The 11,753-nt window shown below is 48.2% G+C and overlaps 1 protein-coding gene across 1 annotated transcript in view; it reads left to right on the top strand.

The window, feature by feature from the left end:
• Positions 1 to 1,072: 1,072 nt before the first annotated feature.
• Positions 1,073 to 11,753, top strand: part of GRID1 (glutamate ionotropic receptor delta type subunit 1) — a 63,517-nt gene continuing 52,836 nt past the window's right edge. The window contains exons 1-3 of the mRNA XM_049645993.1: positions 1,073 to 1,181; positions 8,394 to 8,465; positions 8,643 to 8,709. Of these exons, the coding sequence (XP_049501950.1) occupies positions 1,073 to 1,181; positions 8,394 to 8,465; positions 8,643 to 8,709 (248 nt within the window). The remainder of the gene's footprint in view (positions 1,182 to 8,393; positions 8,466 to 8,642; positions 8,710 to 11,753) is intronic.

Below are 11,753 nucleotides of genomic sequence, written 5' to 3'. Positions count from 1 at the left end.
GTTCAGCCAAGTTCGATGATTTTCTGTAATATGAGGACTTTTCTGTTAGTGTGCTTTGTGGTTCTTCAAACTTTCTGATCACAATTTGTTTTCAAGACAACTTTTAGCATCAGTTTGCTAGGACTGCCGTAACGAAGTACCAAGTCGGGGTTGCTTAAACCACAAAAATATATTGTCCTATAGTTCTGGGAGCCAGAAGTCCAAGATCAAGGTGCCTGGTGGGTTGGTTTCTTTCGAGGCCTCCTTTCCTGCTTTGTAGATGGCTGTCATCTCCCCATGTCCTCACATGGCCTTTTCTCTGTGAGCATGTAACCCTGGCATCTCTTACTCTTCTTATAAGGGCACCAGTCATATTGGATTAAGCCCACCCTAATGGCCTCATTTTACCTTAATCACTACTTTAAATACCTTATCTCCAAATACAGTTATGTTCTGAGGGACTGAGGATTGGGACTTGAACATATGAATGTTCTGGAGGGTCCACAACGTAGCCCTTAAAGTTCTAAGGATGTTTCTGTTAGTGTCCTTTGCGTTTCTTCAGGGTGCAGTATATCCCACACTTTCTGAGCATAGATTTTTTTTTCTTTTACAATAGGAGAACTCTTGGAAACTCCTAAGCCTCTTCTCTTCCATAGGACACAATCTGGGGCTCCCATTTAACAGAGTAAAAGCCAGGCTCCACTGCATAGGCCCTGCTGTGTGGGACCTGGCAGTATTTCAGGTCAGAGCTCATGCCTCATGCCACTGATCCTCCCTCCTTTGATTTTCAGCCACAGAATAACCACTTGTGGGGATGCTTCATGTGCAGATTTAACTCTAGACAATAGGTACTTAGGCCAGACAATTCTCAATTGACCTCATCAATAGACAATGGACACAGTAGAGCTGGACACAGTAAAAGAAAGTGGTAGAAAGAATGCATGCATAGTGTCCAGGGCTTCTCCACATGGCCCATCTGACCTCTCTGGAATGCAGATCTCCCATCTTCACTTGTAGGGTAGGAAGAGGTTCCAAAGCTATCTGGTTCAATTGACTGGACAGAACAGCAATCTGACAGGACAGGATTGGGAGCATGGCTTTCGAGGGCTGGACAAGGGTCGAGGATGATAGTTTAGTCGATACACTCAGGGAAGAAAATGAAGCTCTAATTGAGGGTGAGAAAGAAACGTTGATTAATAAAGGTGAGGGGAATGGATCCAGGATTCTTTACACAAATTATATTTTCTGTACTACACTTTATCCATGAGCTAAGAAGTCTTCATGGCTAATTTTGATTATAATTGATTTTTGGCTCCCCTACTAACTTCAGAATCAAATTTTTATTCACAAGATGTGACTCAGCCACCATTCCCTAACCTAATGGCCCCTCTCACCTTCAGGCTTACACATGCTGTCAATTTAGACTGGGATAGCCATCTGCCCCACTACTGCCTAGCCCCAGCATGGGGACTTCTACTCTCCAGGAGGAAGTTGGTATCTCGATCCTCATTAACTGAACATTCCCCAATCACTGCAATCTCTCCTTTTATCTAGTAGAATTTTCTCTCTGGATGGGTCGTCTCTCGAAATGGGTTGGATTCACTCAAAGATAAGGCCCAAGACTCCCTTACTTCCTTTTCCAGATTGATTATAGCACCTGGCCCCTCCTAGGAGCCCAGGTACCTGGTTGTTAAATGGGTGGGTGGACCCTGCTGTTGTGTCTCTCATACCTGCTCATGGATTTTCTCAAGGTTGACACCTGCTTCTTTAACTTTTTAATCCCATGATTCCCCAAAGTGGATGAATCCAAAAAGCCTCTTTTTCACCTCTGGGCCTCCCTGAAGCCTTGCTCTTTCTCTAGATAAGGCAGATTCCTTAGGAAGCTTATAGGGACTGGGTCCCTTTCTAGCCTGAGGCCTCTTGGCTTGTGCCAGTTGTCCTCCCCCTCCCCACCCCCCCAAGCCCTGAACTGCCAGACCAGCACTGGTTGGCACTTGGCCCTTCCCTTGGGCTATAGCCAACCTGGTACTAGGAAGTACAGAGTCAAGAAACATCAAGTCTACACTGAATGACTGGAGGGGAGGGGCTGAGACCTCATGCGTCTCCCCATCCTTGGTGTCTGGTGGGACACACAGCTACTCCAGATGTGCTCACAGGCTATCTCGTGCTATCATTATTTGAGCTGTGCTCCTGAGTTCTCCAGTCTGGGCAGAGATGATGCTCTTCCTGTCTGTGAACCCAAAGAGCTAGCTATTTGGACATTTATTATTTTGTAAGCTTCACCTTCTTCTTCTTTCAAAGGGGATCATAAATGGTCACCTTTCAGGATTTGTTGCAAGAAATAGTGCCGATATAGATAGAAAACTTACATTTTGGAATAAGCACCTTGGAGGCCATGTGGAACATTTGGTCATGAAAACAAGAAAGACCAGTGTGAATCTGACATAGGAATTTGGTAGGGATGCAATAATGCCTACCCCTGGCATTTTGTGCCTGTTGTTTCATTGATCTTTTTACTTGTGCCCCATTTCCCCCTATAAGGTGTATGAAGTGGAATTATTTGTGTGTGTGTGTGTGTGTGTGTGTGTGTGTGTGTGTGTGTGTGTTTGTATATGTGTGTGCGCACATGGATGGGAGTATTTGGAGAGTTCAAGGTTTAGAGTTGCCCTGGGGGTCAGATAGGATTGCCTCCTACTCTTATGCTTGTCACCGAGATCATCAAATTAGATGAAACCAGTGTAGTGCTTCAGATCTGCAGCTCTAAGGCAAGTGTAGGACATGGTTATGGTAAGTTTTCTCACTGCTTTTTCTACTCGAGATACTGAGCCTGGAAGCCCTGTGCCCAGAGTTTTATCTCCAAGCAATGCCTCATTCATGGGTAGGGCCTTTCTAAGTGCTTTGTGCTATCCAAGGGGGTTGAGGGTGGGGTAGGTGGGCCACACCCCCCTGAGGACAAAGCTTATGTGTATTTGGCTTCTGTGTCTACCCCTTCTAGCAGCTGAATGTAGAGTTACATGGCTTTATTAATTTTTTTAATGTTTATTTATTTTTCAGGAGCAAGAGAGAGACAGTGTGTGAGTGGAGGAGGGGCAGAGAGAGGGGGAGACACAGAATCCAAAGCCAGCTCCAGACTCTGAGCTGTCAGCACAGAGCCTGATGTGGGGCTCCAACTCACTAACCATGAGATCATGACCTGAGCTGAAGTCGGATGCTCAACCGACTGAGCCACCCAGATACCCCAAGAGTTAACGTGTCTTTATTGTTGGGCCCAGAGGATTTGGGGCTAAAATTAGGTTCCTGGCCATGTCCAGGTCTGGGACCCAACTGCACAGAGGCTTTGTACTTGGAGAGAAACTGTCTCAAAGGTTGTAGAATAGTTTATATTGTGGATTCTAAAGGAAATAGATCCTCCCCTTTCTCTTTTCAGTGAATTTGCAATATCCTCTCTTCCTTACTCCCCAGGACCTCACAGCCCCGCCCATGGCCCCTTAGAAGCATTTTCACTAGGGCCAGAATGCCTGGGTAAGCTTTATGCCCCCTCTCCAATGCAGGGCACCTCCCTGGCTTTCCCATGTCACAAATCAGGGACTTGTTTCCTGACAATTCCTGAGCCAGAGAACTCCTCCCCGGCACTCTGAGGAAGAAGCAGCTCTTGTCTCCAGAACTGAAAAGAAGATATTTTTCTTTCTATTCCATTCTCCAAAAAGTCAGGCTCATAAAAAAGAATACAAATTACACCCAGCAGCTCGTATCAGCTTGGTAAAGAATTGCTACTTTCAACTTTATTGCCTTAAAAAGAATTCAAACGCTTCCATCTTTTAAAAACAATTTAGGTTGAGAAAAGGAATTAAATCCGTGTGCAGAAGCCGCTTGCCTGGCAGGATTTGAAGGGGTCACGGTATTAACCTTGAACGCTGATGCTTTAATTGAGCAGCCCCGGCAGTGTAGATATTCTCCCAGTGGATGTCTGCTGTGGGTCTGGTCTCTGGGGCTGACAGCCACACAGGGGGGCAGGTCTGTGGGGCCTTATGTGACCCAGTGGCCCTAGGAGGGAGTTTTCTGCCCCAGATGGTCCCCACCCCTTCCTTTCCTTTCATAGCCCCTCATGCTGCGAGTCCCTAGAGCCAGTCTTTGGATGCAGGCAGCACCTTCTCAAGCTCCAGCATGAACGTGTAAATACTCCTGGGAGGGAGAAGAAAACATTTTTAATCAGGTTTGGACCTTGCTTTGCTTATATCTGAAAATCACTTAAGCTAGAGCTGAACAGCAGGGCGTATGAGAAATGGCTCAGCGCAGCCACCTGCCACCCAAGAGCTGTGTCCCCTGGCCTCTGGGGGACTGCGTCACGAGATTGTTCACAGCCCGCTGCAGAGGCTGGCGGCTGTTCTCGCCAAACCGGAGTGTAAATAAGCTCAGAAGTGATTTGTTCTCTTGTACCTCTCCGTCCTCAAAAGGAATTGTGCGGTCGTGGCCATGCGGCCAATGGTGGGAATGCCCTTCTTCTCCGTGAGACAAGATCCGATAGAAAAGCCGGCTCCCGTTGCCCTCCCAGCAGGACAAAGCCTGGGTGTCTGTGAGAGTCGAACATGGGAGGGTCTTATTTGGCGTCTGTGCCCTCCAGATGGTGGGGAAATTATGGACCATTTATTAAAATCCGAGTATCCATCAGTTGCTACTTATCGGCAGCGCCTGGCTTTACTTTCTCCAAGTTGCTCTTATTAAGCAGGTCGTGCCTGTGAGCAGACTCCATTTCATTTTTCTGCTGATATTAACGTTTCCTCATAAATTGTCCACATGTAGCATATTCTCACTTTTTATTACAGTAAATTGCACTTCCAGCACAGCCCTGGAACCTGTCTCTATTTCATCTGAAGGATCCACAAATGATCTGTAATGAATCTTCATCCCCGGAGGCTGTGAGCTGGCACTTCTGCCCTCCACACAGAGTGGGAAGGCGGTTTGAAAGAGCTGTTTATCTCAAACTTGGTAAACAGTGAAGACGAAGGCCAGGGAGGTCTAATGATCGACGAGAAATTGTCCAGATCTATCAGATTTTTACATGTGTTTAGTCAATTATGCTTGCTTGCTTGCTTTTTTTTTTCAATAGCAACATAATAGTTTTTCTGAGATCAAAGCCAGTGTAAAAAACAAACAACAACAACAACGACGATACAAAAAAACCCAAAAAACCTAACAATGAGTATCCTTTCTTCAGTGTTACAGTGCTTTTAAAATGCCAGCTGATTGACCAAACTACATTACAGGGCTGTCTTTTTTTTTTTTTTTTTTTTGAGTTTAAGTCTTTCTTATTTATTTATTTATTTATTATTATTTTTTTTTTAATTTATGAAATTTATTGTCAAATTGGTTTCCATACAACACCCAGTGCTCATCCCAAAAGGTGCCCTCCTCAATACCCATCACCCACCCTCCCCTCCCTCAAATGCCATTTGATTGACCAGACTACTCCAGAACTTACTATGTTGTTAAGCAGGATATAAGGGAGCTTACATCAGGAGTTCCAGCACTCAGCCCAAATGAGGAAACAGTTATATCCCCATACAGAACTCTAAAATGTGATCATGTTTCCAAAGGTCACCATGTCTTGCATTTATCCACCTTTCAAGTTCACTTTGTTTCATTTCACCTTCTCTCAGATGTGTAGGAAAAGGGTGCTATTTTCAAATAGGCGGTACTTTTTTGACAGAACAGTGTTAACCAAAACTCAAGTGCATATCCAAATGGTGCAAAATGAGGACACAGGTCCTGGATGCATGGGTTTCTGTTAACATAGTACCATGCAAAGGAAAAAATACCTGTATGTCAGTACCCCTTCTGAGTACTGGGGGCTTCCTATTGATGTCCCTGGCCTTTGTCGTACTCAGCACCAGGGAAGTATTGCGGGAGTGTGAATCCACTTATTCATTGATTCCATGGACATCTTTCAAAGTTCATTGTCTGTCAGGTGCCATATTGGGAAGGGGCTGCATGGTATCTAGACCAGGCCTTAGCCCTTAGTGAGGGACTGGAGGCTCCTCCCCATGTACGACCAGAGGACCACGTGACCCAGGAGTTTGGAGGATCACGGCATTGACGGTGGCAGGAAACTGTAGAATCCGGGACCCAACTTTGCAGAAGTCTCTGTGGCTTCCCAGATTTCCTATCCGGGCCTCATCACTATCTGCATTGCCTTCCATCTCGACTCTTGCTTCTGTATGAAACATCCCCAAGAAGTGGCCAGAGTGAGTTTGTCCTCAAGTTGGCATGACACACTAGAAGGGCTGGTTGTGTGCCTCTGTGATGCTGACTTGCAGGGAGGCTTTGGGCAAGTTTCCCCATCTCTCTGTTCAGATCAGAAGCCACTTTCAGTGGACAGTTGTGAGGACTCATTGAAGTATTGTGTGCAGAAGGCTTAATTCAGGGTCTGGGTAGAGGGGGGTGTTCACAAAGTGCCAACAATTGCACCCAGTCTGCAGCCAGCACCTTCCCCAGACTCCCAATAGCAGGCTCAGATTTCCCTCAGCAAATGCCCTCTTAGTGTCCCCCAGAGTCGGGTTGGAAAGCCACACAGGCTTAATTCTGTCACACTTTCCCCAGATGGCCTTGTGTAGCCTGGTGCAATTGCCTTGTCTTCACCATCCTCCAGCAACCAACCTTCCCAACAACTCACACAGGCTAAACTGCCTGTCTGTGTGCTCAGGTGGCTGTGTTTCCTGCTTCCACCAAGGGTGAGGGCCCTCGGCTTCAAGAAAGCTCTAGCAGAGTGATGGGTGAGGTGGGAACAGGTAACTCCTGCTTGGTCAGGAGGAGCTGTTTCCTGGGAAGAGACTGGGAGAAGAAACTAGAAAAGAAACCCACATATGGTCCAGGATTCCCCAGTAGGACCTAGGAGTAAGGATGGAGCCAGCAGTAAGAGCCATCGACTTGGGAAGAACATTAAGGCAGTTTTCCAGTAAGAGCAAGGCCCCAGGAAGTTCTGGAAACAAGGCTAGGGTAAACAGGAGAAGTAGCTGGGCCAGCATCTCGGGCCCTTTTCTTGAGGAGGCAAGTCTCTGGAAAGCCCAGAGTGACCAGAAGTAGTTCAGCAGTGGCTGCCCTCTATGGGTTTGCTCATGGTTCTGGGCATAGCTTCTGAAGTTGGGCCACATGGTGGCTGCTTTGCTGATTTCCTTGTAAAGGGGCTCCTTGAATCATCCGTAGTCTTGTAGCCAGCTACTCCCCTTCTTTGCCGATGGGGGGCATTGCACTCCCTCATGCTCCGGAAGGGTGACATCGCACACAGAGAATTGTTCCTAAATAGCATGTTGTTGCAAAGGCAGCAGTGGGTCTTTAAAGTTAGCGTGCTATCTGTCCTTGGGAAAATGCCAGGCTGTGCGCTCCATGGAGGGAATGTTCTGAAATGTTACAAGCTGGGGTTTTAAAAAGATGCTAATTGTTGACAAGTTTTCATTATCTCAGGCTCCCAGTGTTGGGGGGTGCCTAGAGAAGAGTGGCCAACAATTAACACATACATAAATAATCGGTGGCATTTGCACTTTGTGAAATAAATCCTCAGCTATGCTGCTGGAAGGCTTCCATGTGGAGGTTTCTTTCCACTCCATTTACTATTCCTTTAGGCCAAGATAAAGTGAAACAGGCTCATACTTAAGAAATGCAAGTAGAATAATGGTCTCAGGCTTATGAGAACAAGTTAACCTGGAGAAGGAAGGCACTGCCGCTCCTAACGGTGTTTTCTCGGTTATGAGAAAAAAGATCATCTTGTCCCCATTGTCAGGGGCTGGGCACAGTCCCAAAGGCTCACATTCTTGCTCTGATAGCTATGTGGGCCTGTTGAGGAGCAGCGTGACTGATGGAAAAGAACTCAGGATTTGGAGACTGAGAGACCCGAGTTCAAATCCAGTCTCTGCCAGGTACTAGCGGAGGGACCTGTGTGAGCTACGAGGCCAGATCTAGGTCCCGGCTCCCCGCCACACAGACGGGGATGAGAACGCTGCCTGGCTCATTAGGGCGTGTGAGTAAAGGAAAGTGTGTGTGTTGTGAAGTGGGGGAGATGTAGTATCGAAGAGTCTGGTGGGGTGCTTGATTGGAGGAAATGGCCCTGACTTGGTCCTGTGCGAAAGGCTGCAGGCAGAGGCAGGGGACTGGACTGGAGGTGCTTCCTCCGGCCCCTCAGAACTGCTGTCTTCTCAGCCTCCTTAGAGGGATTTGGATATTAGAACTGATCTCCACCTGTATGTGGCCAAGACGGGCCACCCTGCATATACGATTCCCGTTAGCACTAGGGACTGCTTCCTGTCCAGAGCTTTGGGGAGCTGGGAGCAGGGGCTTTGGTCTGTATCTACTTCTCTAGGGAAACTGTGGAACCAGAGTGGCTGAATAGCCAGGACAGGATTCAAATGTCCCCTGGCCTCCAGGGGGCCTGCAGGATGGCCTGTTGGTGTCCTGCATCACCTATACGAGAGCTCTGGTGATGCGATTGGAGCAAGGTTCAGACAGGGGCTGCTGCTCATGGATGAGGGGACACTTTCTCTTCTCTAGGTGTGGGAGGGACAGATGCCTTCCACTTCCCTAAGAGGCGTGTAGCTATGACAGTGTGCTTTTCTCTCAAGAAGGTGGTGTGTGGGTGTCAGGACAAGTGTAGACACCTGGCTCTGTCTCTATAGGTGATGCCCCTCACCGCTGGCTACCTGTGTCCACCATCCCAGCCCTTTCTATGAGCTACGTGCCATGGTAAGCTCCTTGGGTCTTCTATTTAAAAGGGGCTCAGGGCACCTGGATGGCTCAGTTGGTCTAGCGTCTGACTCTTGATTTCGTCTCAGGTCATGACCTTGTGGTTGTAGGATCAAACCTTGCATTGGGCTCCATGCTGATAGCATGAAGCCTGCTTGGGATTCTCTCTCTCTCTCTCTCTCTCTCTCTCTCTCTCTCTCTCAAAATAAATGAATAAACATTTTAGAAAAATAAAAGTGTCTCAAACAGGAGTCAGCATGAGCCTTGGAAGGTTCCACCTCCTCAGCTCTTCTTCTAAAGTTCTGTGTTGGCCAAGCTACTGATGGACCACAAGAGCTGGGAAGTCGGCCACTGATGGTTTGGCCAGGCCTTGTGGGACTCACAGCAGCAACTTAACCAGGGCTGCTGGTGCTGTGTCAAGGCATCGTGACACTGCAGGGACTCCTTGGGGTCACTGCGACCTCGTTCCTGCCTCCCACAGGGTCTAGGTGGAGCTCCTACTGTTGCGCAGGACTCTATTGCCTACCATTGTGTTATTTTGAGGGTTGCCCCACAGTCCTGGTGCCCAGCTCCTGCAGAGAAGCCCAGCTGTAGGAACGTAGCCTCCCTACTTGCTGGAGACGAGTGACCAGAACCCACCCAGAGCAAATAGCCCGCTCCACTCCCTTCCCCACCCACAGAATGAAGGGCTGCCCTTTGTTTGTCTAGTCAGCTCAACACTTCTCTGCCCGTGCCGATGGTGTTTCATAGCAATGGACTCACAGCGTTGCCGAGGTGAAGGGAGGCCCCACGTTGTGCTGCCTTAAAGGGTCTGTGGATTCCTGGAGGAGAGGGCACTTATCACACTCGCCACATTGTGTTTATTGTCGGTTATCTTGGTACTGTTGGCTCCATGATGGCACGGACGAGGCTCCTGGCTCATACCCGTATTGAGGAGAGTTAGGACAATAGCTGGTGTGTGGCAGGCACAGTGTGTTGAGTGAAGGAGGGAATAGATGAGAGACTATACATGTCTACACATTCAAGAAACCATTGAACAAAGACCAGGCTGGGGTCTTGAGTGGAAGGAATGAGGACACCTTCATGTTCACTCATTATCTGTAGTGAGCAACTCTCTGGGCTGGAAGCTTCACATAATTTCATTGAATTCCCATGATAACCCCAGGGTGGGAGGTGTGTGTCTCAGGTTGGGTTCCCAGAAGCAGACTCTGGAGTGAGGATTTGTGTGACAATGATTTATTAAGAAGTGTTCCCAGGGGAATTAAAAAAAAAAAAAAAAAGAAAGAAAGAAAGACAGCAGGGGAGTGGGAATGTGGCAGGGAAATGAAGGAAGCCAGAGCTGGTGTGCTAGCAATGAGGCAGTTTGGGCTCAGTCCATGGAGAAATTCTGTAACCAGCAGAGCTCACACTTGAAGCAGTCCCCATCTGGGAACAGGGCATCTGGGACTTGTATATGTGACACTCTCTGTCCTTGCTGAGAGGTGTAAATTCCCAGGCACAGTGAGTGCTGTGCGGGGTTCCGGCAGCCTGAGCCACGGGTATCTGCTGTTGGGCGTGAATGCACACAGGGAGCCAGTGTGCTCAAAAACCCTAATGCGATTCAGGGGGAATGTGGGCAGAGCATCGATAGCACTGTTGGCATTCGAACGCCTTAAAGGCGTGGAGCTGCCACTCAGGGAGGTGGAGTAGCTCAGCCAGCAGCCCGCAACCAAGCAGTGCCAGAACTGGGATTAGAACATGCTCTGCCTGCCTGCTTCCCCCTTACCCTGCTGGCCCTGCCACGGAAGGGAGGACTCAGCTGCACCTGCTGCAGACATGGCTGAGGAGGAAGAGGAAAGGATAGCGCTTAGACGGGGAATTAGTGGTGCTGCGAGGGGCACTGCCCACTGGGCTGTGAGCATTTAGGGCTCTTCCCACAGAGCTGGCAGCTCACCAGTAACTAGGGGGTAGGGGGGGAGGTGTTCTTTCCAAATCTGCAGTAGCTTCTCCTTCTTACAGTCTAGCTCAGCTTCTGGGTGAGTTGCATCCTCTGGAAAAGGCTACAGCCAAATGCTATTTATCTCTGTGTGGGGAAAAGAGGCTTAACAAATTAGCTGAGCTTAATTGATGAGGAAAGTAGGACAGAAAAGTTGGCCAGTTGTCCTGTGGGGTTTTCTGATCAATTCTCTCCATCAATATATTTCATGTATGAGTCTGAGACCAGATAGAAAAACTCCTGAGGGTAGCCAGGGTCCCACCTGTTCCCTGGGATGTCCCAGCAGCTGTGGCAGGTCCTCTGCACTGCTGGCTCTGTGGGTACACAGAGGACCATTCTCCTGCACAGGTGCACCTGTACCTTCAGATTCACAGAACCAAACATTCTGGAGCAGTGTTCCCAGCTGCAGAGGCCAAGAGTCAGGGTCAGAGCTCTGAAATAACACAGGATTCAGGCATATCACCATTCCCAGTGAATTAGGATCCCAAGGAATTGGGCCCCAAAGTCTACATTTGTTAAAAATACATCTTTTTAAAAATTTTTAAAGGTTTTTATTTGAGAGAGAGAGAGAGAGAGAGAGAGAGAGAGAGAGACCAAGCAAGCGGGGGAGGGGGAGAGAGCGAGGGAGACAGATTACCAAGTAGGCTCCATGCTGTCAGCTCAGAGCCCCATGCTGGGCTCGAACTCATGAACTGTGAGATCATGACCTGAGCCAAAATCAAGAGTCAGATGCTTAACCAACTGAGCCACCCAGGTACCCCTCAAGGTCTTCACTTTTAAAAGCTCCCTAGGAGATTCCTACATGCAGCCAGACTTGAAAATCATTGCTTTGGAATGTCAGTGTGTGATTAAGTCTTGCCTTTTGCCCATGGTCAGCTTCTATGCTGATACTTAAATACCTTTCAGGGACACGCTGTTCACCTTCCACTAAGGCACTTCCCCTGATGAGACCTCACTGCTCCTGAGGCAGCCCCATTCCATCTTGAACTACTTGGAAAATCAGAAAATTCTGTCTTACATAGTGTTGATACCTGCCTCCCAGATTACTGGAGACCTTGGTCCTAAATAA

This window comes from Panthera uncia, chromosome D2 (genome assembly GCF_023721935.1).
Source record: "Panthera uncia isolate 11264 chromosome D2, Puncia_PCG_1.0, whole genome shotgun sequence".
In the NCBI taxonomy this organism is placed as follows: Eukaryota; Metazoa; Chordata; class Mammalia; order Carnivora; family Felidae; genus Panthera; species Panthera uncia.
Note: the sequence above shows the minus strand (reverse complement) of the source record. Positions and strands in the feature narration are given on the sequence as shown.